Below are 24,802 nucleotides of genomic sequence, written 5' to 3'. Positions count from 1 at the left end.
TCGCTCTAAAACTAGAATGAGGCGCTCACATTGCTGGATAATGGAGGAACATGGGATGATAAGATCATCAAAATAACATAGACAGGTCTCATAAGTTAAACCAGAAAGAACAATTTCTATGGCCCTCTGGATGGTTGCACAATCATTTGAAACTCCAAAGGGCATACGAACAAACTCCCACAAACCATCTGAAGTTATGAATGCAGTCTTTTCCCTGTATTTGGGTTCCAGACTGATTTGCCAGTAACCTGATCTAAGATCCAAAGTGCAGAAAAGGGAAGCACCTTGAAGAGAGTCTAAAAGATCATCTACTCGGGGCAAGGGATGGGCATCTTTCCGAGTAGCTGCATTAAGCCTACGATAGTCTACACAAAATCGGAAAGAGCCATCTTTCTTTTTGACCAAAACAATAGGAGTGGCCTATGGTGAATTACTAGGTTGAATTACTTTTTGCTGCAGCATATCACAAATCTGTTTGCTAGTTTCTTGTCGATAAGCATATGGTAAGCGCCTAGGATACTGCCTGATAGGGGCAGCACTACCTGTTTCAATTTTATGGGTAATGACATCTGTATGACCTAAGGTGTTATCAAAAACGTCAGAATATTGTAACCAAGTTTGCAATAAAGCTTTACATTCATGAGGGAGTAGAGAGGGACTGAGAGACTTTTCCAACTCGTGTTGAATAGTACTGCAAGTGGAAGAAATGGGATTAGTGGTCACTGTGCATGATGTAATATCCTCTCGGGAAACTGGAGATGCAACAAGTGGGCAGAATTCACCCACAATCTGGCCTAACTGTTGAAGTGACTCTGCGTAGGCCTGTTTACATCGATTTTTTCTTCACATTTATTCCATCACATTCCCACATTCTCACATCGCAGCACAGGCATCCTCTACGTCACTCTCATTTCACGCATTTGCTAATCCCTATTGTTTACTTAATCTTTGCCACGCTATTCAATTTACTCATCACCTTTACTCGCCCTTTCTATCCTTTGTTTTTCTCACACCATTCGTGTTAATTTTAGATATTCATTTCTGTATAAAAGTATGTTAATTTGTAAGTAAGTTCAGTTCAGAGTTCAGTTACAATCAAGCAACACACTGTTTCTCTCTCTGGCTCCGTGTTCTCTGCACGTAAAATAAGGCTAGCTGGGTTGGAAATGACACGATAGTCGATGGATGGATTTATTAGTGAACGAATCGCACACGACAATGCTCAATTCTCGTTTCGCTAAACTGTAACTCTGTATCAAAGCTGGCAGTATTCATCAAACGTACTGGAATATGTCTACTATTGGCCTGGCTGACTGAATAAGCTGGAAAGATATTACTTGGAAAGGCTTCATTATCTGAGACTGGTGTGATCATGCCTACTCTGATCTGAGCAACTCTTAGGTAACTGTGCGTCTACTATGACTTCAGTACGTCCTAGAATACAAATACTTTTGCTTAAGGTAATAGGGACAGGCCCTCTGGAACAAGACTGCATCAATAGGCAAGAACTATGTTTATCGCAAGTATGGTCATCTAAAGGCTGGCCTTCATGAGAACAAACAGGTATACCAGGGCTATTGGGGTGGAGGGGGGTGTCCCCATGAGCACCAACAAGAAAGTAGCCCCCCGGACCTTTATAGGAAAGATTTAGGTTATTAGAAGTTAAGAAATCCTAACCTAAAATACATTGCAAAGGTTGTAAAAGATGGTCAGACATTGAAAAGTTACCTTGGTACGAAAACGAACCACTTTCAGGAAAAAGAAAGAGGAGCTTGCACTGTCCCTTGGACAGAGTGGGGCTGACCAGTGATACCATAACATCGCTGCTGAGTGGCTTGTAAAACTTGTTTTGGCCTAAGCTGGTTAAAAACTTTGCGAGTAATGAAAGACTTCATAGAACCTGTATCGACTAATGCTTGGACTTTGACCCCACCCAGGGGGTGACCTTCAACCCAGCTACCTATTGAGGCACCCCTATGAAGTTTGAAGGACGCGTACCTGACTGACTTCCGCGTTGGTTTACATTATTTGCACATTTTTGTGAATTATGGCCCCATTCTATGCATAGATGGCATTGAGAGTCTCAAGGACAGTCTCTTGCAAAGTGACCAATCATGTTGCAGTTAAAACAACGCTGTTGACTCTGATTTCTTGATCTTCCCCATCCTCCTCCTCCTCGGCGAATATTGAAAGACTCTTGTTGATTGCGTGGGCGACCGGCGCCAGATGGAGGCACAAGAGTGACACGCAAGTCCTTTTGGTCGGACGCAAGGGCGGACACAGCCGCTGTCAGTTGGGCAATAGATGTGGCCAAGGGGTCCTCGGCGGAAGGGCTGACCGGCGTTGAGGTTTGCATGGCCTGCACGAACGAAGAATCGTCGTCATGGCGATGAACAGCACGAAAGCGTTGTCCAAGGTTGGGGTGGGGTTGTTTTCTAGAAGTATATGTGAAGGTAAACCGCGCATAAACTGTCGAGAGAGAAGGGCCTCTCTTGCTTCATTTTGTAAATCTGGGTTGGCTTTTGAGAGAATGTCCTTCAGCTCCTACAGAATAAGTGAAGGATCCTCCTGAGGGCGTAAAACACGCTGCTCCAAATCAGCAAAATAGTGCTCACGATCCACGGCGGGACATAAAGCCTCTCATAGATGCTTCGTAAGGTTGGCATACAAGTCCTTCTGATCAGCAGCCAAGGAATGGTAGTATGTTGCAGCCGGGCCCCGTAGAAATGCCGGGAAAACAGCAAATTTCTTTGTGTCATTCCAAGAGTTTGCCGCGGCGCAACACTCAAATTGGCGAAGCCAGGAGACGATATCACTGGAATCAAACGTCTCAGGCACAACTGACGAGGTCATGATCAGTTATATTGAGTGCTCAGCTCTGTCCCTCTGTCACCAATGTTACGTTTGTAGGTCCGAGCAGAGAGAGACATAGAATGATCAAGACACTTGTACTTTGTAACTCAGATTCTGATCGTCAACCCATTCCAGTACTCTAACCCTTACTGATATATCCCTGGTTAATGTAGCATGTAATGACGTTAATGACGTAATGGGTTGTTGACACATGCAAATAGGACAATGGCAATAGATCATTACAGAAACATCCTTTCTTGTTAACCTGTGCAGAGGCGAGGCAATTATTGCAAATCCTTTAACAAACCATCGGTAATAGTTGAAAAGCCCCAAGAAATCACGAACCTCTGTAACACTGGTAGGTACGGGAAAGGTTTGCACAGCAGAAATCTTATCAGGATCTGGAGCAATGGCGGATGAAGAGAAGAAAAATCCAGGAAAATGTACTGAGGAATTTGCAAAGTGGCACTTGCCTGATTTCAGTTTCGAATTGCCTTGTCGCAAGCGATCAAAAACAAGACGCTAGCGATTAAAGTGCTCATCGAGAGAGGAAGAGAAGACGATTATGTCATCGATATAGATCAAGCAAATCTTCCACTCAAGGCCATGAACCACTTTTAACCTCAAACGCTGAAATGTAGAAGGAGCATTTGTCAAACCAAAACTCATCAAATTGTACTCATATAGGCCAGTATGAGAAATAAAGGCCGTCTTCTCCACAGAGTCCGGGTGCATTGAAACTTGAAAGTAACCCGATAATAAGTCAAGGGTTGTAAAAATCTTGGAGCCAGACAAAGCATCGAGGGCATCCTCTATCCTTGGTAAAGGATAACTGTCCTTCTTAGTTACCGCATTCAATTTACGATAGTCCACATAGAATCTTCTAGAACCATCCTTCTTTCTCACAAGGACAACAGGAGAGCTCCAAGGACTCGATGACACCTTAATGATATCCAGTTTCAGCATTTTTGAAATGTGTTTGTCAATTCCATGCCGCCATGTGAAGAAAAAAGGCTTTATATTCTGCATGTAAACTAAATCTCTATGATTTTTAGGGTGGTTTGATGTTTCAGTTGGGCTTCTAGAAGATAGATCATGGTTGGGGTGAATGAGTATTCTATTGGCAGAGTGAAAAAGAGCTTTACGCTTAGAGTGTCGTGTGCAGTGACTCAGAAGACGATCTTGAGGAACTTTGAAACGATAAAATTTCGTTTAGATGATCCGGTTGTTCTTTATGATGTCATTTATCAGTTAGTAATTAATAGCGCAGCATAGTTCCTTCAGACGACAATTCAAAAATTAGTCTCAACAAAAGGTGAATTAAATTTTTTAGATGCCTAAATTTTAAGATTACGCAATTTTCTCGTGAAAACGAGGCTTTTGGCCCCCCTTAACAGACCATAATTCATTTATAAACATTTATGAAAGTGCAGGGGGACGAATTTATGTCAGGGCCTTTCTAGGGGATGCGACGCTTGCCCTGAAAGACTGCGGTAACAGTGAACATATCTGAAGAGCAAAAAGAGAAGGCAGTGATTGCCTTTCGTTTTTTCGGATCGAAATGTCGCGAAACTGTGCATCCTTCAGCGCGAACTTTTACCTAGTCGCTTTTCGATCTGCGCTTGAAAATGTTTGGTGAAATGTTGGATGAAATGTTGGACCGTTTGACCATGGCTGAAAATCCTCCGATATTCCTCAAAAATTTGAAAGTACAGGTCTGGAACACAGGCCACCAAAATTGAGCAGACTTTGCGATAATATAATGATTTTAAATTTATTTTCAAGAATTCAAATCAGTGCCGCCTTAAGTATCAGTTTTCTTTTTGCGCAACTCGCTTGAATTTTTTGCGAATCATTTTTTTTTTCTGCGACTCGCTTTAATTTTCGCGAATAAGATTTATTTCTGTGCGACTCGCTTGAATTATGTGCTAGTAGTTTTTCTGTCAGCGTAAATCAGTTTGTTTCAATGGGAATCTGTTTTGTTTGTATGCGAATCAGTTTATTTTAGTGAGTGGCGGTTATGGGCCATCGAACATACAGGAATGGTGTGGTCAGCAAGATACTGCGTGAGAGCGAGGCATATACATAATGACATAAATTTTTTCTTCTGCGTTCAATATCAAAGAGGAGCAATGGCAGAGTTCTTCAATTATGCCATTTGTTAGATTACTTTTCGGTGTCAAGTTTGATTTTTAAACAGGAAAGATGACTTAAAACAGCGCGGTAGCTATGAAAGAGTAAAGATATGCTGGCGACCAGTTTTAAAAGCGCAGCGAGTTCATCGTGAATTGTCCTATAAATCAGGCCGTGATTTGTCAAGATATTTACCCGATTACAGAAGTACATTCAAAGATAGAGAATTAGAAATGAGTGAATTGTCACAAGAAGAGGTTGGCACTTATGTTTAATCAAACCTATAGTTAATGCTTAGGATGAAAATTTGGGTAGCAAGTTTTAAATATAATGAAATCTTTAGATGACGCCATTATTGTTGTATGGCAGTATGAGACTATGATGCTGTGTTGTTTTGCCAATATTTTGGAAACATAATGAAACGGACAGAAAATCTATACATAATCTAGTAAGGGTGAATTTTTAGCAGATTTCATTCAAAGAAATTCCAAGGGTAGGGTATCAAATGCCTGCATCTGGGTATCTTACCTGATTACATTTTCTACCCTGTCATTTGTCCGCCATTTTTGTGGCCTTTGTTTTGATAATGAGAATGACGATGTTTAGAGAATTTTGTTTTTTGTCAGTATTTTTGGGCACATTCAACCAGACTGGCTAAACACTTGATCAACATGTAATAATTATACAGTAATTCACAAATATTACCACAATTTTTTCTTATTTTTCAATTGAATCTATTCTATTTTATTCTAACATGTTTCATCTCCTATATTTAAACTCAAGCTCAAAATATTTTTCAGCAAACACAAATATTAGTTTTATTGTATTGACATAAAATACAGTTTCTAGAAATTTCAAAAATTAGAATTATAAGTAAGTCCAAAAAGGTCAGTTAGGTTTTATTATGCTGAAGGACAAATGAAAGAATCTCATATGAGCTATTTGGTCATGTGCCCTGTTTGATGTACTTAATAAGACTATGTTTAGATTTTAGTTTAAATTGAACATAAATGACTGTAAAGTTGATTGATAAAAGCAGAACCTGTTACAAGGCACTGAAACAAGGCAAAAGAGCTTGGTATCACTAGTCATACTCATTACCCTCCCACTCTGCAGTAGCTGCTTCCACTGCTTCCATTGTTCCTAAAAAACTGAGCAAGCATAGAACAAGCACAGCGCAAAAATAGCACTCAAGAGTCTACCAAAGTCTAAGCTAGTCAAAAACTTTGCCAAAGTCTACCAAAAGTAAGCAAGATACCTTCGAAAGGAAAGTCTAGAAATTAATTAAGAATATGAAGCAACTGCAAATGATTTTGAGTCTTTAAAGGACCTATTGAGCCTGCTCTAGTTTCTGTTATATTTAAGGAACAATTGTTTTATGTGCCAAGTCAATAGCAGGCTTAAGTGCTAGTTACAATAACCTAATTGCTATTGGAGCAGAGTAACTTTCACATGGGATAGGGGTTTGAGTTACACTACACAGCACCAATCAGGAACACAATGCTCTGATAAGCGGAGTGAAAATCACTAGCTCTGGAGGTGATACAAGAATCACTACAGAGTCACTCTGCAGTGGAGTGTTGTAGTGTAATCCAATGAATTTGATATACTCCACTTTGAAACAAATATTTTTCTTATTGTTTTCTGCTTTGAAGCAATTAGATCATTTGTGAACAATGACAATATCTGGGATTTTGTTGCTATTGGCTAATGCTCAACGAGAATCATCTCGAAATTTTTGTATTTGGATTTTATCCTTTCCCAATTAATCTCATGCATTTCATACATGATTTTACAAAAGCACACTGCATTGTGGATGCTACGCCTGTTTAGGTTTTAGAAATGATGATAAATTTTTTATTTGCAAAGTTCATTGCTGTTAAGTGGGTAGCCATTTCGTCAATAGGCATAATAACACTCACTGTTTGGAAAAGGTTACAAAACACTCAAAGCAGATAAATATTTTCTATTAATTTGTTATTTTGCAAGTCCAAGAGCAACTAAATCTGCAACTTGACCAGATTTGACCTCAAATGCTCTTGGTTATCCAAGGCTGTTCAGTGCTATTTCCTGAAGCTCTAGCTTATTTAATCTTCTTGTAAACTTGGTTTTTAAAGAATTTTAAATGTGTTTTTTCAGTATTCCATCTTAGCTCCTGTTGTTATAGATGTGTTTTCAATAGGTTTTGCATTTTTTAAAATTGAGCTGTATACCTTAGTCAAAAAAATTCCGCCGAGTTGTAAATTTTACAGTTTGGAACACAAGTAAGGTATCCTTTTGTTTTAACAAGGTTCGAAGAAGGCGTCTAGAACGTTTTACCAACAGTAATGCATCACCAACAACATCACAAACAGATGAACAGTCATCTCCCAGTACGTCAACATTGCCTCAGCCAACCATTGATGTTGCTAGTGCTAGAAAGCGAGTTGCCAACAGCCCCAGAACGTATGGTGGATCTACCCCCTCATCAGCAGCTATCTTATATGACACAACACCACCAAGCTTTTCATCTGCTGATAGTGGAATTGCCACACAATCAATGGAGATTGACAGCCCAGATCCAGACAAGGGTGAAAAGCGAACATCTCAATTTATGCTCACTCCACCCTCTGATGGAAAGTTCAAAAAACAACACACTGTCAAGAAAGTTTTGGAAAAGGTATCAGAAATTTGATTATCATATCTAAAGCCTTTAGAATATGAGTAAAGAAGTAAATATTTTATTGAAATTTTCCAATAAAGACATTTAAGTATAAACAATCTTTTGGTGGTACAAAACTTGTGAATGGCTTTGAAAAAAGCAAACATTTAGTAAACTAAAGCTTTTCGTCTGACACTCTTAAGAGTTTAAAACGTCAGAACATAGATCAAAAACTCTACGCTAAGAAATATATATACCCAGTTGTGGATCGAAAAAGGCCAATCAGAAACACGAGCACATGACTGTAAAGGTTGACCAATCAGTGCCGCTTGCCTATTAGAATTTTACCAGTGGAGTCCGTGTGAGTGTGATTCTGGCTACATGGGACGCACCACCCAAAGATTGGAGGATAGGATAAAACAACATGTTCCATCTAATATTAGAAACAAAACCCATCCCCAAAGAGAACAGCCACCTCGGTCTTGCAGATCAAAAATTACAACTAAAACCTGCGATTCTGCTATCGGGCAGCATTAGCTAGAAAAACCCAGATTGTGCAAAAAACTATAATAGCGACATGGTTCGTATTATTGGTAAAGCCCAATCGTCGTTCCACCTAGCAGTTTTAGAATCTATCTACATAAGCACGAAAAAACCGCTACTATGTAGACAAAAGGAGTTTGTTTTCACCTTAGGACTCCACTGGTAACATTCTAATAGGCAAGCGGCACTGATTGGTCAACCTTTACAGTCATGTGCTTGTGTTTCTGATTGGCCTATTTCGATCCACAACTATGTATATATATTTCTTAGCGTAGAGTTTTCAATCTATGTTCTGATGTTTTAAACTCTGAAGAGTGTCAGACGAAAAGCTTTAGTTTACTAAATGTTTGCTTTTTTCAAAGCCATTTACATTTAAGTATATTTTATTTTCATGGTTCTTAATTTCAATCTTCAACTCCTCACCTAAAACAGGTTTATTTTGTTTTATTTTGATTGATTTTTAAAATTTCAAATGAGTTAAACCACACATATTTTAATGCTCTGTCTTCGTATATAGACTTTGTATCAATGCCAAAGGTCGTAACATTGCCAAAACTTTGTAAAAGTAGCAATGTATATTTTTCAATTTTTTTATCACTAAAGGTTTATTGATGGCATTATACATTTTTGGATAGGGTTACAACATTATTCATTTCTAGATATAAGGAAATTTAAAAAAATTAATTGATAATATTAAGATTAATTTATTCTATTAATTTATAATAGGACATAATTAGTTATGTTTCTTCCTTTTTACAACGAAGTAGCAAATCATTTCCTCATTGACAGTTAAGTTGTCCTCCAGATATTCTCAATGAAATTATTGTCTAGTTTGTTTTTTAGGAAAACAGACATTTCATCTCAAGCTCAATTTTTATTTGGTTGTCTCTGTTGTCAAAATCAATAGTAATTTTTCCAGACAAATATTCAAATGAAGTAAATGAATATGAAAAGTTTATTGATTTTATTTGGAGATCAAATAATAGATAGACGCAAGTCAATGTGAAATTTGTTTTTCTCATTTCTCACATTTAAGTTGTGTTTTAATTTCCTTAACAGGATTTGGTTCCTATGCAGTGGGATTTCTATTCTGTGTCCTTGTGTAAAATTTTTGATGTCTCATTGAAGGTAATTTTTTTAAAACTCTAATTTTCCTTTGTGTCTTTAGTTAAATTTCTTTTTTCTTATATAATCTTGCAGTTTTAATGATTTGACATGAGTCCCTTACATTTGGATCATTTGGTGCATTAGTTTCAGTTATTTTAATCATGTTTTACTCACATTACTGACACTGCATACTGTGTTCATTGTCTCTGAACCATATTTTAGGATTTTATTTGAAAACGTTAAATTTTGTCAATTTCCCTAAAAAACAAAGAAAAAGTTTGATTACATTTTTGAGAAACTAAGACACCCTGTTGTAGCTCTCTGAAACCATTTTAAAGATCATTGCTCATTTTTTGTAGCTCATAACTTTCTCCTTGTCAAATTTTGATTGCCATTTGGTATGATCTGAATAGCTAGCATTTTGCAATTAATTGGATTTTAAATGTTTTATATTTCAGCCACCAATTGTTGATTTAAATCCAGGCCACTTGTTGCATATTGTTCCTCAAATATATTCTCCTGATGGCAAAGGTAAGCTCACACTATTTGATGTTAACTTATTCAGTTTTTTGAAAAGTTTGTCTCAGCTAGGCAAATGTGTGATAGACACGATTAACCCATAATCATAAGCCTAATCTCATATTCATTTAAGATTCTGAAAAGTATAGTAGCTTTGGATCATCGTAAAATTGAATCATCGATCATCGAAAAGATTTTGTTTACGTTATCAGCTAATGCTTTAGTATTATTATTATTACTATTATTATTATTAATAATTTACAATTAGTTCTAATTTATTACAGTGTCTATGTATTAAACATACTGTGCTAATTGGGGACACTATTTATTGCTACCAATAGAAATAAAATTTCTAAGCTAAATTTATCTACAAAGTTTTAACAAATGGTATAGGATATTGCCTCAACAGAATAACAACCTGAGAATATTAAAAAGCAGCCCAAGGAAACAAAAAGTAATATATTTATCCAAAAAGACTGTACCCAAGTAAGGCTTAATCCCCAGAAACTAATCCCGTCCCTAGTACAATGCAACTACATGGATTGATAGTTTGTAACTTCTCTAGAATTCCAATTCCATCTGATTTGACACAGTTGCTACTATGTTGTGATAGCAAAGAATATTGATCTCATTGCAACTTTCATAAGACAAGCCCCACAATTTGCTAGAGCTGTTATTAACACCGCTAGAAAATTGACTTTGAAATAACACTGCACTTTCCAAAGATCCCCTTTCGTTTTGCACATCGCAGTTTTCAAGTTCATCGCATTTTGCCCATCGCAATGTTGTGCACGCTATGCTCCTTCATTTGCTACCTTCTCGTATCCTCTGCTACTTTATTCTTCCTCCCATCTTACGGTGATGAAAACAAAACTAAGGATGCTTTCACAATCTTTGGCAGGCAAGATGAATAAATGATTATGTTGTGGGAAAATCTTTGTAAAGCTGCGTTATTTTGAATAGATGTCTCAGCATATACTTTCGTTGGTATTTTTTAGGATTTTATTTATCTTTAATTGTAATTTTTTGAATTTTTTGTTCAAAATTGAATAAAGCAATTAAAAGGGCATTTTGCAAATTGTTTCCATGTTTTTGGAAAACAGAGAAACATGGATGCAAAAGATAAAAGTATAGTTTTCAAAACAACGATTTTTTCAAACTTTTGCAAGGTGTTTTTGTTTAAACTAACATCATATTTATTCAATCAGCACAAGAGTTTGATTTCAAAGATGTTATGCAGCAGATTTTGATGGAACAGCACCTTTCTGGGTCCTACAAGGAAATACCAGCTGATATTCCGTCACCAGACAGAGGTATGGAATCGAATCCGGCAATGCTGATATCAGAATCACTCACCCAGCTTTCGTCACGTAACAACATGGCGGCATTGGCGACCGAAGATATGGTTGAGAAGTCACCTGTTACACAGAAAATATCAGTTGCTTCAATGCTGGAGACTGGTACATGCGATGAAGTATTTCTGAAAAAAGAGATACGATATATAATCAACTGTTATGATAGAGTTGGAACTGAAGAAAGGTCTTTTCCAAAGGTAAGTTACCTATGTTTGTCGTTTTGATATTGGCTTAATCGCTGTATTTGGACTAAAATGTAGCCTTGTGTGTAAGATAGATTTGCAAGTGCCGTGAGTGTTTCTGTCTAAGAATCAAAATAAAGTTGGCTTAGAAGGTATAAGAATGGCTGCGTTTTTATGAAATAACATGATACTCTCGTCTGGGAGGTGGTATTTCTGACAAGTGGTGATTCCATGTATAAAACACTGCTAGCAACAATGATATTGCCAGTAAAGGCTTCTAAAAACTGCAAGTAGATGATACATAATCATTCATGTATTGTGGGCTTCCTTTCCTTTACACCCAAAATGTCAACCGTTTTATTCTTCAGCGTTCAAACGACCCCAAATGGAAAGAGTTGCTTCAAACTGCCTGTGGTGCTTGTATTTCACAAGCTTTATTCGTACTTAGTGGCGATTTTGAAGATTCAGAGTAAGTTTATCTCAATTATTTTGATATTTTGCAGAAATGCCGCGAACTCGTTCAATTTTCAAGAAGTTTAAATATCAATCTTTCTATGTTAAACCTTAGGTGAACATGTCTTACCCATGTATTTAAGTTTTATCAGATATTTCGCTGTCATTTTCTTGTCACACAAAGGGCACCAGTGCGCTTTATGGAATTCCATTTTTATACTTGTTACTACCTAGCATCCGATGGGACCAAACCTCGTAATTTCTACGCCTGGATTTGCAGAGAGCTGGCGATTCCCCTCACTCTAAGCTTCAGTTTGACGCATCTATAATACCTTCTGCCCAAATAAAAAAATGAATTCTTAGAACTAACAAGTAAATTAATACCTTCGCTTATTATTTCTCGTAAATAATTTTCGAAATGAAATCACATAATTGGAGAATATTTTCTCTTTGAGTTGATATTTCACTTCCGCAATGTCGAATTGTTGTTGATGTTGCAATTTGCATTTGAAATATTTGCACCAAAGCTCATTGCGACCGACATTAATAGTATTTAATGTCATGTTGTCAAGCTGCAATTTTTTCACAGGATGATTATTCCTCGTAGAAGTGGCAACCGTTCTCCTCTCCTTTTCTTGCCATTTCTGTTGGAAGAACGAGAAGCATTTCCACGTGGCTTTCTGGCCGATTTAGTTCAAATGGCGCATTCAAATGGCTGTCTTGATAGGGTATGTCTTTCTTATCTCTCACATGCCTTTCATTTTTATCACATAATTTTCATATTTTTATCGAGCTGGTATAGGAAACAATCAAGGTTTCTGAATTCATCTAGTTAGTATAACATTTATAAACATCTCTCTCCCTTACTTGAAAAAGAAAGCGCTCTTGTGTGAAATCAAGATTTGCATTTCTTGATTAACAAAGACAATTATAACAGTCATCGCCTCCAAATGTAAAACAGATCGTAGGGTATCATTTTTATTGTAGCTTATTTCTCTAATTAGAACAAAGAAATCATTACAAATCATTACAAATCATTATAAATCATTATAAATCATTACAAATCATTACAAATCATTGCAAATCATTATAAATCATTACAAATCATTCCAAATCAGGAAAAGCTTAGCTCCTAGCTAGTGTCATCTCTTTGATTCTAGCATTGATAAGATTTTAGCTTGGTTCCGTGACCAATACGTTGGTTTGGTACCGTGACATTAATGTCCGCCTGTGCGTTATCTGCCTCTCGTCATTTGAATAACAACTTTATTTGCCTCTATTATGATCCAAGTTTTTGATTGCACTTCAGTAATAAGAATTTTTTCGTTTAGATATTTTCACCACTGCTAATGGAACTATATGAGCGAATGAAGAACACGTCACTGGTTGACGAGGCATACAAGGCTCCCTTATTGGTCGGTAAAATAATAGCCTAGTGCCTTTTTGCACAGAATTCATCTCAATATACTATAATTTACTAGTTTTATTTTTCTAATCAACTGTTTCTTATCTTGTCGGTTGCTGCATTAGTAGACTCTTCTAGTACGTTTAGTAGGTTTGTATTTACTCTTGGTTGCTTTTTTTCTTTTAGATTATCACCATTTTCAGCTTTTGTTTCCAAATTTTTCTAGGCACTTTCAGAACTATCAGAAATCAGGTTGCCGTTATCAATTAGGCCCATATGCTCCTTGGTAAGTTAGCTGAATCTCTCTCCATGTATAATTCAAATTGAACTGTCGTTGGATTGGGGAAATATTCGACTGCAAAGTTTACAAGCAAAACACGTGATATAACAAAAAAGTCTTTGATTGCATGCCTAATTTGGTTCTGTGCAGTTTTTATGATGACGCTGGTATGGATTCGTGGCGTACTTTGTCAAATTTATGAGCGTTGTCTTGCGGCTTTGTGCACATCAATGTGAACACTCTTAAAAGTTAGTTTTCGATCTATGTTCTGACGTTTTAAACTCTGAAGAGTGTCAGATGAAAAGCTTTAATTTACTAAATGTTTGCTTTTTTCAAAGCCATTTACTCTTAAAACAAATGAAAACAATAATTTTTACCAAACCAGGGTACAATGTTTGCAATGAAAAGCCACTGCATAGCATGGGAATTTGATAAAGCAGAAAACCGATCCGTAGTATAACAGCATCTCAGTGAACTTGGCTATACATCAGAACCAAGTTCTTTCAGTTTTTCCTTGAAAAAGATTTTAAAAAGCTGTGAAAAAATAAACGTATCCTTGAAAAGTGGCTTTGTTGTTGGAAGGAAAATGTGGACATATTTCCTACTCAAGGGTGTAAAGAATAAATTTATAGTGTAGCATATTTCACTTTTTTAGATAGATGCTAATGTTCTGCAAACTCACTCTTTTTTTAATGGTTTACATTAAATTGCACGATGCGTTTTTTCATGTAAAACCCGATGCGTTTGATAGTCACCTCTTGCCTCCCTACGTCATTCTCTTCCTCAACTGTAATTGCACACTTTGAATGCAGCTTTCAAAACTTCCGTCCTGGAACCCAGAACCCATGTCCAATGCAGCAGCTAAAGAACTCGAGAGTCTTTCTTATTTGGGACCTTTCCTTCAGCTCTCTATATTTGCAGAGGATAATGTAAGTACTTGATTTTTTTGCTGTCTGTTTGTTTCTATGTTTCTTTGTTTCTTTGTTTCTTTGTCAATTCATTTGTATCCAAAGAAATTGGAAATGTACTCGACGATGACTGTACGTGACTTGATAACTTTGAATCGTACACAGCTGATATCTGCTATCAGTTAATGCAGGGGTACCCAGCATTTTATATGATAGGCATACGGCATACAGAAGCATTCCATATGAAAAGTATGATAAGCATACAGAAACATTCCATGAAGACAGAGATATGATCCCTGGTCACCTGAGACATGTTCGCAATATCAGATACTCTTCAATTATTCACTCTTTCCAATTCTCCTTGAAAATTAGCGAAATCTGTATCACCTACCCTCCTAGACCCTGTGAACTTTGGAGTGCTCTCCCAACTTCCTGTTTCTCAGACTCCTGCTATCTATCGTTACTCAAAACTAATGTTAGCAAACTTATCTTGCCTCCTTTTCTTCTTAATCCCTTCCCTTTTTAATGTTAGAAATTTGTTATTGGCTACCGGCCCTTTCCTTGAGATTATCGAATAACAAAATTTATGACCAAACTGTATTGCGAGGATTTCAAGAGTGTTATTACATATTCTGATATTTAAGTGAGTTAAAAAACGATTTAAATAGATAAATCTCGTGCCAAGTTTCGATTAATTTTACAGTTAAAAGTAATTCTTTCCCAAAAATTTTTAGTCACAAGTTGCCGATAAATATTTTGCTGATGGAAAACCAGGACAAGACCACATAGGACTGATACACACAACGCTGAGAGTAGGCATGCAGTTATTGCGAGTGAGTACTTTGAAGATTGTGTATTCGCCACAGTGCGTATATTGCCTGTTTTGTTTTCCCTGCCCTTTAAAAACCTTTGCGTAGAAAGCAAAGCCATCTGATTGCAAATAGACTGTTGGAAAATGTTTGATGGGAAAGAGCGTGTACTAATGTGCCTGTATCTCACCAAATTTGTAACATATTTAATCTTATTTGCATTTTAGAGGTATTTCATCCAGTTTTTTCTTGTTGTATATTCAAAATTAAAACATCCAAAGACAGATTTTTGTGAGGTCATCACATTGGAACACGATAGTTCTCCAGCCAAGCTTATGCACTAAAAGCTTATCTGAGAAATCTTACAGGTTTTATCTAGGAGTGGTTTTAGCATGTTTCAAACTGTTTTATTTTTCCGTTAACTCCTGCCTTGTCTTTTCAAATGTATTATCCTCTTAGAAGTTTAAAATTTTTTTAACATATTTATTGTATTATTTTGATAACTTATGGATACGTTTTCTACTTGATCAGTTCGGAATGTTCGACGCAAATTCTGTATGAATCACACTATTCTGTGTATGAATACTCTACTTAAACTGTAACAGTTTTTAAAAATAAGCTTCGTTGACAAACCCATGTCTTTTAGCAATGTTACCTTCTCCCACTCCACGTACAACGAGGAATTTTTTTAGCAAATTTGCCAGCCTGAATAAAAAGCTTTTGTAACGCATGTGTTCTAAAATATCAAACTTTCCTTAAACAGTCAGAACTGTTCAAAATCGTGTACAATAACTTGTTGAATCAAGAGAGCAGAGAGGCTTGTTTGCAATATATTGCCAACATTTTGAATAGAAACAACAAGAAGTCTCAGCTTCAGGTATGCACAGTCAAATTTAATTTCTATCAATGTAATTCTGAGTAATATAGAGGCTGGTGTTGCATTGTAGCGTTTTGTAAATAAGGTGGATGAGATATAAACCTCAAGGCTCCAAAATGAAGATATTGGATTTCGTCAGAACCTGTTTAAGTCCTGTTTCACTGAGAATTTGTACTAAGCTTTCTGTGAGCAACAAATATCCTCTCATTTATAAAGTATTTTATGAGTTAGAAATATGTAAAGCTGGCTGTGTATTCGACCAGACGATCAGCAAGTGGACATAAATTTGTCATTTTGTCATCTGACTGTCGTCATCATCTGACCGTGACGTGACATCCTTTGCGCATTGGGGGCTGTATATTTCAATTTATCATGAAAAAGGTGCATTACTATCTTCTTGAATCTTTACAGAAGCCAATTTAGACATAAGAAAGCAGAAAGAATAAATAATGATTAAAAATTTGTGGAAAAAAATTGGCTGATAGAAGCATCTAAAAGCTTTGCCCTGAATAATTTGATTTCTAATTGGTGAAGGAATTCTTTCCATTAAGGCAGTCTACAGATTCTAGAGTGGCTTAAGCCACCTGTCAATCCACATTGACCAATCAAAAAGCGTTATACCACATAGGCGCTTCTTGATTGGCCAATATTCCAACGGCAGATGACATAAGCCGTTTTGGTATCTGCCTATTACCTTCAAGCTATTTGCTGGCTCAGTTACAAGAGCACAAAGTATTAGATAAAAGCCATTAAATTACTATCCAAAATTTCCATTTTAGCTGCTAGATTTATTCATATCTAAGTATTAGCATGTTGCTAGAGTTGGTCAAAAAGTACTTTCTAGCATCATCCAAAAAAATTGTGCAGACCTTGGTACAAATTTTTTAGTCTTGATATCTCACTAATAAAGAGCATTTTCTTTTAGGCGGATGACAAGCTGCTATCAAAGGATGGACTTCTAATAAATCTGCTTTCAGTTCTTCAGCAGCTTTGTATAAAAGTTAGACTTGATAAGGTAGGTACTAAGAGGAAAGTTTGTGTATGATTTCAGGGATACCACAGTCTGTGAAGCAAACATTTACATTTCCGGAAAGCAATGGCTTTTATAAAAAGCTTCTTGCGTTGGTTAAGTCATATTCTATCTGCAATATACTCATCTATAAGAGTATCTCAGCTATAAAAAGTTCAATTTTTCTATTTTTTCGATCGTCACTTTATTGCCACATTTTTCGATTAGTGTTAACATTCTTTGTTCATTCTCAGAAAATCGATGCCTGCTGTTTATCGTCAAGTCATCTTCACTAAATGGAAATCTGCGGGGCGGCGGCATCTTTGCTGCTTTTCGGCGGGCTGGGTGGTGTTTGGGGGCTGGCTGGTCTCTAGAGGGTGGTTTTTGAGGGCGGGGGCTCTCGGTTCGCTGGGGGTGAGGGCAGAGTTACCATCAACTCTATGATATCATTTCCTTTTAGTTATTCATGCTGTTGTATAAATTATGGTTGACATTAATAAGCCTTGTGCTATCATCTACGCCTTAATCAAGGAATTTATTATCATTATTATTCTTATTATGGACATTTTTTATTTTGTGACACTGTCAATTCTTTAAAGTTTGTTGGTTTACTATGGAGTCTTATTTTTGCTAGATAAAATACAGTGCAAATTGGTGTGTTTTCGTCTTGCAGGTTGATCATCTTTACCCTTTTCATCCAAAATGCAAACTTGACATGTCACAGTCTTCTCCAATCAGAGCCACAAAGGATGAAGTTGATAAGTGGAAGAAAAGTTTTGGTAAAAAGACTATTTCTTTCTTAAATACATTTAGAATGTGCAATACATTGAAGATATTCCTGGATTTCCAGCTTCAAAGAAAAAGAACAATGATGATAATTCACTAATTTCGAATACAATACTTTCCTTTCTTTTACAAATATATATGCTTCTTGACACACATCAATTGAGACATGAAAAAACATACTTTTTATTCTAAACTAGAAAACTGGCTAATTTCAAATAAATAATTTTTTAATGGCTTTTGATTAAAACAATAAAAGTTTTGTAGAAATCTGTTTCGATTGAAACATAAACCTGTGATTGTGATATAGTTATATTTAAAACTAAATAAGAACATCATTTGATATTTTGCAAGACAACTTCCAATTTGATGTATATTTACTGTGCATTAGGTCTCTAAACACAGCTTTAAAATTGAACTTGCTTTAAAACAAGAACGGGCTCAGCTTGTGCGAAGAGACTCTCAGTTCAGCACTTTATAGTTTCATGAAGTTAACAACATGTCGCTTCATTTTAAAATATGCTTTCCAGTTTTAATACACTGGTTACAGCAAAACAGACAAATATGGACTAATACACTCAACTATATGAATACTCTTCAAGTATAAAATTCTTTATTTTGCATTTGCTCTAGATAACAAAGCATGGGGTGAAGTGAAATTTCTAACCGAATGCTTCTTTTTCACCTTCCATTGTCATCATCTATCTATCATTCCTTGCATACGAAAATTTGCCAAGCGAATACGAGCATTGAGGGATATGAATCGACTGGTGAACGAGCTTGAATCACGTGACTCTGAGTGGAAAAACACACCACTAGCTGCTCGTAACAGAGCATTGCTGAAGAAATGGAAGTTACAAATAAAGGTGAATTGTCATCATCATTAATTAGTCCTGTTTTTAGGACTCTTAACATATTTGAGCACACGATTACCATTATCTAGTGTATTGTTTGTTTGGTTTCTAAGACTGCTGGATAACAAGTCAAATGAAGATTTTGAATTCTAAAAACCATCAAAACACTTGAAAAACCATCAAAACATCAAAACAATCTTAATTTCTTTATAGGCATGTATCTTACAGGAGTGTTCATATTGTGTATACTTGAATGAAAAGATTCCCTTCTGAAGCATTGCAACTATCGGATTTCACGCATGCCCTATCTGATTCCTATCTGGCTAAAAGAGCTAGATCGTCACTTTTTAAAGCTTTGCCGACGATTATTATGCAGTTAACAGATCTTATTCACTCATACGTGACGAACTCATTCTGTCCACACAATGGCAGTTTTTCTATTTTTATGCACATTGATCTGAGAAACAAAACAACAACGAAATCTTGTGATTTTACCATCAGACATCATCTATTAGAAAAACCCAGATTGTACCAAAAACGTAATCGAAACATGCATCGGATAATTTGCAGAGCTCGTGCATCGTCCAGCCAATCAGTTTTAAAAAAAATATACATTGAAAACTAGAATGAAAATCGACTTTTATATAGACAAAAGAAGTTCTTTTTACACCTTTGGTCTCCATTCTTACTATTTTCTTTGGGCAAGTAACATTGTTTCGAACCTTTAAAGCTACTTGGTCGCTCAGTGGCTCATTTCTTTTTGTGATTATTAGCCTATTTCGACGTTTTATATTCTGAATAGCGTGGGAAGAAATTATTTGCTCTGTTCTAAGTGGTTGCTTTTCAAGAAGCCATGGAGTGTACTACCAAATCTACCAAATACTCGTTTGTTTTTAGGGCCTAATTATAATCTCCTTTCCATGCATTGCAGAAACTCGTAAAAGAAGATGCTTGTGCTGAAGTAGTCATCATGGACGAAGATCTGCTAAGACAATGCTTAAGGTTTTACGGCACAGCTTCACAGTGGCTTCTTGGTTTAGCGACTGGGAAAGAAATGTCGAGGTAGTGCTTCTAATTAATCTTTTTTCTTAGTTAATCCATTGCTTTGATGAATTTGACTTCAGCCACTTCCTTAAGGTATTTGTTGTTTATGAGCAAGAGATATATATATTTGAAGTTCAAATCATGGCATTTGATATTTTTTAATTCATATAGTAAGAAATCTATTCTTGTTGGGAAGAAATAGCAACCCTAACCTATAAATCTTCGAACAATATTGCACCCGAATGTATTTTAAATTAATATACAAGATGTTCTAAATCAATAATCGTGAATTATGCTCAACCGATTCACATTTGCCGCTTCTCAAAACAGCTTTAGTAGGCAAACTGAAGTGACACCTTCCTTCGTTTGCCTTCAAACGGCTATCGAAAGACGAAATCTTTGCAATTAGCTAAGGATAATGTTTTCTTTTGACTCTTTGCCATGATAATTTTTCGTTTTTTCTTTTTTTGAATAGAAAATGTTATTAAGTATTTCTACCAATATATTTTAGTTTTGTATTATCTATTAATTTTGCTTCTAACACGTCGATTTGAAAAGCGGTATATGTACTGAACCATTTTACGTGTATGAATGTTATGACATGAAAATTTCAAAGTCAGATGAAAGCAAAGTCTAAGCGACCAGTTTAGATGACTTTGGTGTTTATCACTTCGATTAAACTGTTTGCAACAATCCCTAGGCTAGATTTTGGCAGTTGGCAGTGTTAAGCAATATTATTGAAGCAGTTAATTTTGCATAGATTTCCAGAAATTATCTAAATGCTACTTAGCTAACATCGCTATTTATTTATGGTTTGCAAGTTTAGGCAAAATTCTACAGCTGCATGTAACCATTAATTAAACTACTCAAAGTAAAACTAAGAAGCTCAGTTGTCATCAAGATAAAGTCGCCTTTTTTTCGTTGTAGCCTATCGCTCCCTTTACCGGAAACTGTTCCAACGCATTTTGGTGCAATGCCGGATTACTTCATCGAAGATATTGCAGAGTTCCTTCTGTTTGTTGACATGTGAGTAACTTCCAGTTCTACGTCAGAGTCTTTCCAGTCTCTTCTTAGCAGCCTATGCTTTCTTGACCTTATTCCTCGGTGTTTTGTTATTAGCAGGAGAAATGCGTCGCATTGATGAGGACTGGAAACCCCTTCGCATTTCAATTAATGCCTTAATCTCTTTTCTGAATTCTGTGCTAAAAATCAGGTATGTAAGTGGCGTGTTACAAAATCCACCGAATATAAACCAGGCCATTAGTGGTTGGATGACTGACTGGTCGACTTGATTTACATATTTTTCTGGGTCGTGAGCTCTGGCAATGTAGCCAGCTACCCATGGAATATAGCACAGAATGCTTCCGATTGTGATACTTCGCAACATGTATATTGCGTTTTTGTTCCTGCGCATTTTGTTGTTGAACTTGCTGGAAGTTTGGACATGTGAGCAGCATGACTTCATGCTTTTGCATAATCTGCGCGACGCTTTTGTAGAGAGTATAAAAATGAGAATACATGGAAGAATGATAACCAGCATCAGAAACAATGTCTCTATGACCACCTTGACGATACCCCGGTGCGGCAAAACTGAGCACTGAGGTTTACCCTGTATCTTTATAAGACCAAACTGAAAAAAATAGGGTTCTCCACATGCTATAAAAGCTCCTATCCAAAGAGCAGCCAATACTGTTTTTGTTTTACGCAAAGAAAACCAGCGATTGAATGGCTTCATGATCAAGAGGTAACGCTCGATTGTGAGAAGGAGAAGGGTTATTGACGTCACAGAAAATAGCATAACATCTAGTTTATTAAGAATTGAGCAGGCTAGGATGCTGTATTTCCATTGGTCACTGATGACATAAGCGTAAATCCAGGTAACATACATTGCCCAGGTTTTATTGATATCGCATATTGCAAGGTTGACTATAAGCAGATCACCGCTATTGAATGTCTTTGACTTAATTCGATGCAGCTTTACTATAATAGCGAGAGTATTGCCTACAAATGATGCAATAAGCAGAGGAATAACAAGAATGTGTGTAATGATGTCTGCGGAATTCTGCTCTGCCATCTGGTCCAACTTCCGTCACAAAAAATGAACGGAACGTTTTATTTTCTCTTTTTTTGAAGACCATGGACGATTCGCTTTATGAAACGGTGGATGGATTGTGCTGAAGAAACACCTTTATCTATTAAGTTTTTTTGTTCAGATCCAGATTCTGTTATATGATGTCTTCTGATCAGATCCTGTTAGATTGTTTCTTCTAATACAGATTCTGTTAGATTATGTATTCTTGTTCAGCTTCTGTTAGATTATGTATTCTGATCCAGATTCTATCTCAAGCAACAATAACAGAGGCTAGGTATATGCCTTTGAACTCAAAATACAGAGTAATGTGAGCCAATGCATTCTCCTTCATCATTCATTCAAGTCTGGTTGCTCTCTAGAATTAAAAGGAGTGATTCGTTAACTCGCTGCTGTCTGAAGGTAGTAAAAAACTGCCATCTTACAAGAAGGGTTTAAACTCAATTTCAATTTAATCATTGCACAAATTGTCTTTGAAATAAAGTTTTCAAAAGGACTATGAACACTAAAAGAATTGAGAAAGAAAAACTTGATGTAAATAATTCTCTTTCTCTTTTATTTTTAACATATTACACTCACAAATTTACATTTAACATTTACAGTTCGATATGCAAGCCTTTTCTCCCTCTACCTCTCCCCCCCCCCCCCCCCCTCCTCGTTATTGTAAAGCGTTACTTTGGATCCTATAATGACCTTAAATTGTGAACATGAGTTACTGACTAGAATGGTTATAACGTGTGCTGCACTTTATATTTCGTTTTATGCGGGTTTTGTATGCTTTAATCGAATATGTTGCCTTGAAAAGTGCATTTGGTTGTCGGTTAATCAACTAAAAAATGCCAATTAACATCATAGTCTGTTTTAATAGAAAATGTCACTTCGTAATCACAATATTGTGTCTAGCAATGACCAGTTTGTCTTCTTCTAAACTACGGCAGTTGTTTTATTTCTCTCATTATAGTTTTTAAAAAAATTGGTTTCTAGCAAATCCAACAGGAACGCTGCTGTTTGCAGTCAAACCCTTTCTTTGAAACCTTACATTCTTATCTTTGCTTCTTTGATAGTTGATTAGAATTATGCAATTGCGTGGCGCAGGTGTATTTGGATTGCAGCATGCGTTGTTCTTTATGTAGTTCTCGCATATTAGACAATAAAGTGCATTTGGCTTGGAATATACAAAGCTCTAGTGCATTGCTTGTTTAAAACATTGATGGTTTTTAAAATTGTTTAAGAATCCTATGTAAAGAATAGGCTGGTTTTTATATTCAAATAACAGACAATGAGTCATTTTAGACGTTTCTTGCGTTGCATAGCTTTAACAAGAATTTAGAAAGTGTACCCTTTGTACCTTCCATTTTGTATTCAGCCTTGCTAATAAACGAAGACTATTTGACTACATAATACATTGTTTGAATTTGTGTACTATGATAATGTGTATAGACCGTCGACTCGCTTTAACTGAAGAGTTCAATAAGCTATGACCTCTCTCGAGCTGTACAAAGTTAACTAGATACGCACCTGATCTCTTACCAGCCACTGTTGTTTCGGTTGGATGATTTCAGTCTTGCTGGCTAGACGGGGAGTGAAGAATACTCTTCCTTAGAGTGTACTGTCTTCTAGGAGAACTTGTACTGTCTTCTAGGATCTTGTGTCTCTTGTATCTGTACCAATTGGACACCTTGTTCACATCCACTTTGCTGCTACGAATGACTCGTCGGCCTTGCCCAGCATTATAGCATCGTTCTCAAGCAGCCTTTTGACAATAGATGCAGTCCATTACCATCTGGCTGCTTATTAAGTTATATACCATCAAGATTGAAAATAAGATCGTTCTTTCCACGTGACATGATACCATTTCAATCAAGCTTTAAACCTACTATTTCCGGACATCCTTTGAATGAGGAATTAAGCTTTTGTCTGGCATTCTTCGAACACTGAACGCATTATAAACCTTGTTATTGATTGGGCAATGATTTAATCAAATCATTCTACAAACTGTGAACGTTTTACTTAACGGAGTCTATTTTAATGCACCGGGTCTCCTGAAACTGTCTTTGTTTAAGGATGGTTTTGCTCTGCAATATTCTTGGACAAATACGCTCATGATATCACAGATTCTTTTTCCTATATTTGCTATTTGTGTTAAAGAAACCTCACTATTCGAATTAGTTTGTTGTTTTTCTGTTTTGCATGTATGACATACAATTTCTTTGTACGAGAATCGCCTTGGTTTGTTGATTTCAATGTCGCTTTACTAAGTGTTTTGCTTTGAAGATGTTGAAACCAATAAGACAGCGTGTAGTTGTGTTTTAAGCGTTTTATACATTTCTTGATTAAAAGGGCTTGATTATTACAAAACTCCTCTTTTAGTTTAATACATTGAAATATTTATTTTTGTTTGTTGAGCTAGTTGTGTTAAAAAACAAATCATACAGAATCTCATGGCATACACCTATTCTTTATTTGCTTGCAGACATGCGCCGCAGGTTCTTGATGACCCATGCATCGAAGATTTCATGCCTTTCCTCGTTGTGTTGTTATGCAATTACAACTATATTGCCAACCCATACCTAGCCGCGCAGTTGATAGAAGTGAGTCGCATTCAAAGTCTTGAAATTTCCTTGAACTATCGACAGGCCACATTTGCTCTCTGCACATGGCTGCAAGACATTGCATAACAGTATTGTGTAATTAGTTCTTTTAGTTTGATCATTAGAGACTGGATGCAAACATTATATAAGATTTGTATAGAGGCCTGATGCACGTGAGATTTTGTATTGTGCACTTTATATAAATTGAGAAGCTGCTAGAAACGCAGTTTTATTAGAAAGATATAGGTAATAGATCTTCAGGCGTCTAAAATGTTGATCTAATGGGACTTTTACATTATTGCGCTCTTATGTGGCAATAATTGTTTATTGCTTACATAATAGAAAAGAGACAAGTAAAAGGTGAGTC

The 24,802-nt window shown here is 36.3% G+C and overlaps 2 protein-coding genes across 3 annotated transcripts in view; one reads left to right on the top strand and one right to left on the bottom strand.

Annotated features, from left to right (window-relative positions):
• Positions 1-4,956: 4,956 nt before the first annotated feature.
• Positions 4,957-24,802, top strand: part of LOC135688422 (ubiquitin conjugation factor E4 B) — a 30,074-nt gene continuing 10,228 nt past the window's right edge. The window contains exons 1-18 of one of the 2 annotated variants that reach the window (XM_065205264.2): positions 4,957-5,243; positions 7,277-7,645; positions 9,230-9,298; positions 9,736-9,808; positions 11,005-11,348; positions 11,702-11,802; positions 12,394-12,514; positions 13,118-13,201; positions 13,418-13,477; positions 14,284-14,400; positions 15,114-15,212; positions 15,952-16,065; positions 16,991-17,080; positions 17,748-17,853; positions 18,491-18,723; positions 19,643-19,773; positions 20,683-20,781; positions 24,318-24,435. In XM_065205264.2, coding sequence (XP_065061336.2) covers positions 5,220-5,243; positions 7,277-7,645; positions 9,230-9,298; positions 9,736-9,808; positions 11,005-11,348; positions 11,702-11,802; positions 12,394-12,514; positions 13,118-13,201; positions 13,418-13,477; positions 14,284-14,400; positions 15,114-15,212; positions 15,952-16,065; positions 16,991-17,080; positions 17,748-17,853; positions 18,491-18,723; positions 19,643-19,773; positions 20,683-20,781; positions 24,318-24,435 — 2,352 coding nt within the window. In that variant the 5' untranslated portion in view covers positions 4,957-5,219. Of the gene's footprint in view, positions 5,244-7,276; positions 7,646-9,229; positions 9,299-9,735; positions 9,809-11,004; positions 11,349-11,701; positions 11,803-12,375; positions 12,515-13,117; positions 13,202-13,417; positions 13,478-14,283; positions 14,401-15,113; positions 15,213-15,951; positions 16,066-16,990; positions 17,081-17,747; positions 17,854-18,490; positions 18,724-19,642; positions 19,774-20,682; positions 20,782-24,317; positions 24,436-24,802 lie in introns of both variants that reach the window. The other variant, XM_065205262.2, reaches the window with a different exon arrangement.
• Positions 20,304-23,659, bottom strand: LOC148957226 (neuropeptide FF receptor 1-like). Its single transcript, XM_089115662.1, has 2 exons — positions 23,363-23,659; positions 20,304-22,202 (listed from the first exon to the last, which is right to left on the bottom strand). The coding sequence occupies exon 2, from the start codon at positions 21,827-21,829 to the stop codon at positions 20,834-20,836; it is 996 nt and encodes a 331-aa protein (XP_088971788.1). The 5' UTR covers positions 21,830-22,202; positions 23,363-23,659; the 3' UTR covers positions 20,304-20,833.

This window comes from Rhopilema esculentum, unplaced genomic scaffold (assembly GCF_057945365.1).
Source record: "Rhopilema esculentum isolate cy_ngs unplaced genomic scaffold, ASM5794536v1 HiC_scaffold_36, whole genome shotgun sequence".
Lineage (NCBI taxonomy): Eukaryota > Metazoa > Cnidaria > Scyphozoa > Rhizostomeae > Rhizostomatidae > Rhopilema > Rhopilema esculentum.
Note: the sequence above shows the minus strand (reverse complement) of the source record. Positions and strands in the feature narration are given on the sequence as shown.

Coding starts and splice junctions, on each gene's coding strand:
- LOC148957226 (XM_089115662.1), bottom strand. CDS start 21,829: ATGGCAGAGCAGAATTCCGCAGACATCATTACACACATTCTTGTTATT.